At 39.0% G+C, this 6,276-nt stretch overlaps 1 protein-coding gene across 1 annotated transcript; it reads right to left on the reverse strand.

The window, feature by feature from the left end:
- LOC124827698 (trypsin inhibitor DE-3-like) lies at positions 1-779 on the reverse strand. The gene has a single exon (XM_047300812.2). The coding sequence runs from the start codon at positions 709-711 to the stop codon at positions 115-117; it is 597 nt and encodes a 198-aa protein (XP_047156768.1). The 5' UTR covers positions 712-779; the 3' UTR covers positions 1-114.
- Between the last annotated feature and the right edge of the window lie 5,497 nt (positions 780-6,276).

The following is a 6,276-nucleotide window of genomic DNA, read 5'->3' on the forward strand; positions in this document are numbered from 1 at the left end:
TAGAAATAAGCTTTGGATATGTTATTTAGTTGTTGGGTAGTTAATTACATCCAAAGCATATCGTAGACACGTCTCTCTCATGGAGAAAGTGTACGACTTTTCATGATTAGAGCTTCATTTAGATACTGCAGAGGGAAGTTCCGTAAGAACAAACTCGAATGGGGTTTCCTGATTGATGGCCAAAAGCCTGTTCCCTGCTTCATCCTTCACAATCCCAACATTACCGCAGGGTTTGCCATCAGTTGAACAGAACTGAAATTTATAGCTATTGGCTGAGGAAACTCTGTGAATGGTGAAGAAACCTGAGAGAGAATTTGGGTAGCCAACTTTAACGAAGGTTCCTTCAGACTCACCATCAACAGCTATCCACTCATTACTCTCAAAAGCCTCACCGAGTTGAACATATTCGTAACTAATGCTGACTCTGCCTTCAGGAAGAAAACCGGATCTGAACATGGATCGAATAATCCATGGTTGCCCTAGATCAGTCTCGAAGGGAGATTGCACAACAGAGAGAGGGGATTTTTCGTCTCCGGTTCTGGCTCGTTCAATTCCACCGCCGGTTCCAAAATAGCGTGGCAATATAAAGAATCGGCCACCATTTTTAACGATGTTACCATTCGCGTCCATGACAGGTTGAGCAGTGGTTGAAGGAGGGTAGAAAGTTAGGGCAGAAAGAAGGAAGATAGCAAAGAGCGTTGCACTCGCCATTTCTTTTGCTGGCTATGAAATAGATTAAGCTTTTTCTCTTCTTTCTTCAGTTCAGTTGTGTGAATAAGCCAAGTTGGGAGATTTCATTTATAGAGCTACGTCCTGGTGATAAGGTTAACTCTTTTGTGGATAGAAATGAATAAAATATCTTAAAACTTTTAAACATGTGAAAAAGCTGAAAGAAGTACAATAGTAGTTCGATTTAAATATATGTTTCGATTTTCTGTAAAATAAGTTTCTTAAAATTTTGGGTCGTTCAAAATATATTTTTTTTGCTTTTTATAAAATATGACAAATTTTTTATTTTATTATGTAAAAAAATATTCTTTTTATTTCATCTTAAAAAAGGTAAATTATATATTTTAAATGTCTAAAGTTTCTTTTAAAATAAATAAATAAAATTTATTTTAAGGATTTAATTTTTAACGAGGCAGAATTTTAAGTATTTAAGTATTTATTTTAAGTTTTTAAATATTCTAAAGTATTTAAGTATATTTAACATTTATTTTAAGTATTTAAGTATTCTACAGTTTCTTTTAAAATAAATAAATAAAATTGTATTTATTTGAAATAAAAATTATAACGAAAACAATAAAACTTGATATAAATTGAAAATATATTTGAACCAAAATAGAAAATGTTTTTCATTTATTATGATTTTATTCTAATATATTTATTTGTTATATGTAAACAGAGAAACGTGATTCATACCTAAAACAAAAGTTACTTATGATAAGAGTAGAGAAAAAAGATGTTACTCATTAATTCCTATATAATAAATAATGTTATTGACAGTAGATGCAGGTAAATTTCTCTCCTTTCAATAACAAGGATTTAATTCCTACTAACAAGAGCTTTCAAGCTACCATTAGGACTTTTCAATCTATACGATATTCTCATGCTCATTTGCATCCCTTTTTTCGTATTTGGGTCCGACTGACCTTTTCTTCATCTTTTCGAGCTCTGGACATTTTGATTTGAAATCTTCAAGTTTGTTACACTCGTAACAGACAGTTTTGTCTTCAGGTCGTGTGTCCTTGGTATTATTTTTATAGCTAAATCTACAGCGTCTGCTATTGAACATTGTGCATTTCCTTCTCCTCCATGTTTGAAGCTTTCTTGTGATGAATGATAGCTCTGCTTCATCGTTTTCGTCCATGGAGTGATGACCAAGTGTCGCAACCGGAATCGCGACGGGACGACGATCCGAAGAAAGACAAAACGAAACGGGTTTCGAAAAGAGATTTGGAGTCACCACCATAGTTTATTCTGAAAAACTACGGAAAAACCATAAAATAATAAGACACGGTCCACGAAATCCAGATTCGGGGTTCGGGAGTCGGTTACGCGTGGGGAAGGTGTTAGCACCCCACAACGCCTGCCCTAAGGTAGTACCTTTAACTAAATGCACGAATATGATGTGATTTTCAAAATGTTTAACTATCCCCTAAAATAAAATTCTAAAATAAACAAAACATATTTTTTAGTTTTTTGGGCCCGACAAGGATTGACCTTACTCCTACGTATTCTCATTCAAAATGAGAAATCAGGGTTACGTAGTTCTTTTAGAAACTGGAAAGCTTTTTTGAGAAATTGTTTAGAAAATTAATTGAGAAAATTGTCTGGGAAAATTTGTTTGAAAATGATTATGAATAATTTTGGATTTTTGGGAAGTGAACCTGACAAGGGCTAACCTTGCTCCTACGTATCTCCACTTTTGATGGAGAATCAAGGATCACGTAGTTCTGGGTCAGGTTCTTGAATGACAATTTTGATATTTTGGTTTTTGAATATTCTGTATTTTTTTGGTATTTTTATTATGAAAGAAAGAGAAAAGGTTTTTAGCACGAGGACGATGCGAGCGATCACACACGTGCCTAACCCTTAAAATATATTTTTTGTATTTTTTATAAAAGAAAGGGAAAAGGTTTTTAGCACGAGGACGATGCGAGCGATCACACACGTGCCTAACCCTTAAAATATATTTTTTTGTATCTTTTATAAAAGAAAGGGAAAAGGTTTTTAGCACGAGGACGATGCGAGCGATCATGCACGTGCCTAACCCTTAAAATATATTTTTTTGTATTTTTTATAAAAGAAAGGGAAAAGGTTTTTAGCACGAGGACGATGCGAGCGATCACACACGTGCCTAACCTTTAAAACGTATTTTTGTAATTTTTTTATTTAAGAAAGAAGAAAAGGTTTTTAGCACAAGGACGACGCGTGCGGTCTCACGTGTGCTTAACCTTTAAAGCGTATTTTTGTAAATTTTATTTTTTATGTGTATATAAGTAAAATTATTATATATATATTTTGAAATAAGTGGATATTTAAAATAAATAAATAAAATAAAGTAATAAAATAAAGTAAAATAAAATGAAATAGGATAAATAAAAAGGCAAATAAATAAATAAATAATAAAAAAAAACAACAAAATGGGGGGTGCCAAAATAAAAATAAAATAAAAAAGGAGTGTCGAACGGTCAGTCGAAAAGCTTGGTTAACGAGCGGTCCGTGGAAGAGAGCGGAGGCTATCGTGCGGACGTTGGGGAGAAGGCTGAGGCTGCCGAACGGTCGGTCGAAAAGTTTGGATAACGAGCGGTCCGTGGAAGAGAGCGGAGGCTATCGTGCGGACGTTGGGGAGAAGGCTGAGCGAACGGTCCAAAAGGCTTAAGGTTAACGAGCGCTCGTTCGTTTGGATAACGAGCGTTCGTTGGTGAGAAGGTTGAATGGTCAGTCGAGATAGGCTTAAGGTTAACGAGCGCTCGTTCGTTTAGATAACGAGCGTTCGTTGGGGAGAAGGTTGAATGGTCAGTCAAGAAAGGCTTAAGGTTAACGAGCGCTCATTCGTTTGGATAACGACCGCTCGCTCGTGGGAAGGTTGAATGGTCAGTCGAGATAGGCTTAAGGTTAACGAGCGCTCGTTCGTTTAGATAACGAGCGTTCGTTGGTGAGAAGGTTGAATGGTCAGTCGAGAAAGGCTTAAGGTTAACGAGCGCTCGTTCGTTTGGATAACGAGCGCTCGCTCGTGGGAAGGTTGAATGGTCAGTCGAGATAGGCTTAAGGTTAACGAGCGCTCGTTCGTTTAGATAACGAGCGTTCGTTGGTGAGAAGGTTGAATGGTCAGTCAAGAAAGGCTTCAGGTTAACGAGCGCTCGTTCGTTTGGATAACGAGCGCTCGCTCGTGGGAAGGTTGAATGGTCAGTCGAGATAGGCTTAAGGTTAACGAGCGCTCGTTCGTTTAGATAACGAGCGTTCGTTGGTGAGAAGGTTGAATGGTCAGTCGAGAAAGGCTTCATGTTAACGAGCGCTCGTTCGTTTGGATAACGAGCGCTCGTTCGTTTACTTCTGGGCCTGGCCCACCGGGATAATTTCTAACCTAGAATTCCCCTAGGGGTTCTGCCTTCCCATTCTCATTCATTCATACTCAGCTTCTCCAGAGACTCAAGGTCTCTTTTCCCCCCGAAGGTTCGCCGCCGCTACACTCTGAACTGGCCACCGTGACTGCCTCCAGCCAAAACCGGCCGCCGCGAGTTGCTTCCGGTCTCTCTCCCTCTCTTCTCCTCGTCGCGCACGATGGAGGAACTCTAGCGTCCCTATGCCATGCCGTCGCGGCCCTCGACAAAGCCACCGCCACCACGGTCGGACCTACCACTACCGGTGGTTATGCCGAAAAATGTTTGGGATTTTAGAAGTTTTGATCTGCTGTTGTGGTGTGCTTTATGGTTTCTGTTGTGTGCGTGTGTTTCCTGTTCAAAGATTCAACTCCTTCGGTGGTGATTAGAGATGAGAGAAGGCTTGATGGCTTAGTCCCAATATCTGGTTTGGCTCTTTGGGATTCTTGGTGGTTGGAGTTGAACAGGATGTTGATTTGGCCGGTTTTGAATACATGGGAAATAGGTGAGAAGTATGGGAATGGAGATTTGATTGAGATGAAGATGGTGGAAGGATGTTGGTAGTAGCCGTGGGCGTGAGCTATTGAAGATGGCTGTGACAGTGAGTGAATATGGATGACGGGTTGGAGACAATGGAGTATGGTCAGAGGTGTTGAAGATGAAGGGAGGCTTGAAAGCTTAGTTCCCTGGTCTGGGAAAATTGGTAGTGGAAGGAAAAGGGGTTGCCGGAAGGGTGTGAGTTTTGTAGTGACGGGGAAGCCAGTACCCCCCTTGGCCTTGGTCACCATGTGTTCTAGATGAAAGAGGAGTAAGATGAAGATATGAAGTGAGGTGGTATAAGAATGATATTCGGTAACAATGGACATATACAAATATCCACAACACTAGGAATGTATCCAACAAGAATCATATGCAAACATAGCTACAACGTAACAGAGATATGTTGAAGGGCAAGCAACCAACTCACAAAAAACATGGAGTGCAAGACATCACTTACCTCTTGAAGATCCGTTTGCTATTGCCAACCTTGTATCTCCATTGGGTCTCTCCCTTTCCTTTGGCTGGCTGGCTTCCCCCTTCTCTCCCTTGTGAATGATGTCCCTTCCTTCTTTTCAGGTGCCAATGGTGAAGGTCCGAGAGACCGTGTGTGAAAATACCCTTTTCTTTTCTCTCCAAAACCAGAATAATAATCCCCCCTCTGCTCTCTCTCCATGTGTTTTTGATCATTTCTCTGTGCCCCGTATCAAAATCCCCTTGTACCGATCCCGTACATCCCAAAACGTCTCTGCCATCCCAAAACGTCTCTGTCACACCCACGCACTCTGCAGAAACGGTTTCCTGCCCCCTTTCCCGCACACACACTGTTTCCTTTTTTTTTTCACTAAAGACAAAAACGCCTCCTTTTCTTAATTCTTTTCTTTTCTTTTTTTAATAAACTAAAAAAGTAAAAACTAAAAAAAACAAAAACTAAAGACACAAATAAACTAATAAGAAAATAAATAAATAAATAAATAGAAATAAAAAAAACGAAAATAATAAAATAAAAATAAAAATAAAAAAAAAGGGTAAATAATAAAACAAAGGAGAACAGTCTACGGTAAAGCTAAAACACCAATCCGGACGAAATTCGATATTGACACCAAGGTGTCCCACATTTCTTTAGCTCCTTGGTAAGTGTGAACTTTCCTGTATTCTTCTTCTAAAAGAGAGCACATCAGAGAGTTGTGAGCTTTAGAGTTTAATAGGTAGTACTGCTTCTACTCATTAGTCCACTTGCTTTTTGAGAATGGCTCTCCTTCTTCATCTACATGAATGTAGTTGTCGTTCTCCACTACATCCCACATGTCGATATGACATGATTCAAAGAATGCAATCACTCTTTGCTTTCAGTAGTCGAATTTTTCTCTCTTGAACAGGGGAGGACAATTGATGGTGTATCCTTCGTTTTCCATTCCTCAGGATCGTTTCCTCGAGTTCTGATAAGAACTAACCCTACAAGGTTAGCTCTGAAAAATAAAGTGTGATTGCAGGTTTTCACAAAGAGGATCGTTTAGGCAAGAGAAGAGATAATTAAACAAGAGATTTTATATTGGTTCACTCCAATTGAGTTACGTCCAGTCTCCTCCGTAGAGGGTTCAACTATAATCTTCACACAATTACAAATGAGTAT

Source organism: Vigna umbellata, chromosome 5 (genome assembly GCF_029865625.1).
Source record: "Vigna umbellata cultivar VRB3 chromosome 5, Vumbellata_1.0, whole genome shotgun sequence".
NCBI classification, from domain to species: Eukaryota; Viridiplantae; Streptophyta; class Magnoliopsida; order Fabales; family Fabaceae; genus Vigna; species Vigna umbellata.

What these genes read in the sequence shown, in the direction of transcription:
- LOC124827698 (XM_047300812.2), bottom strand. Translation starts at nt 711, where the DNA reads ATGGCGAGTGCAACGCTCTTTGCTATCTTCCTTCTTTCTGCCCTAACT.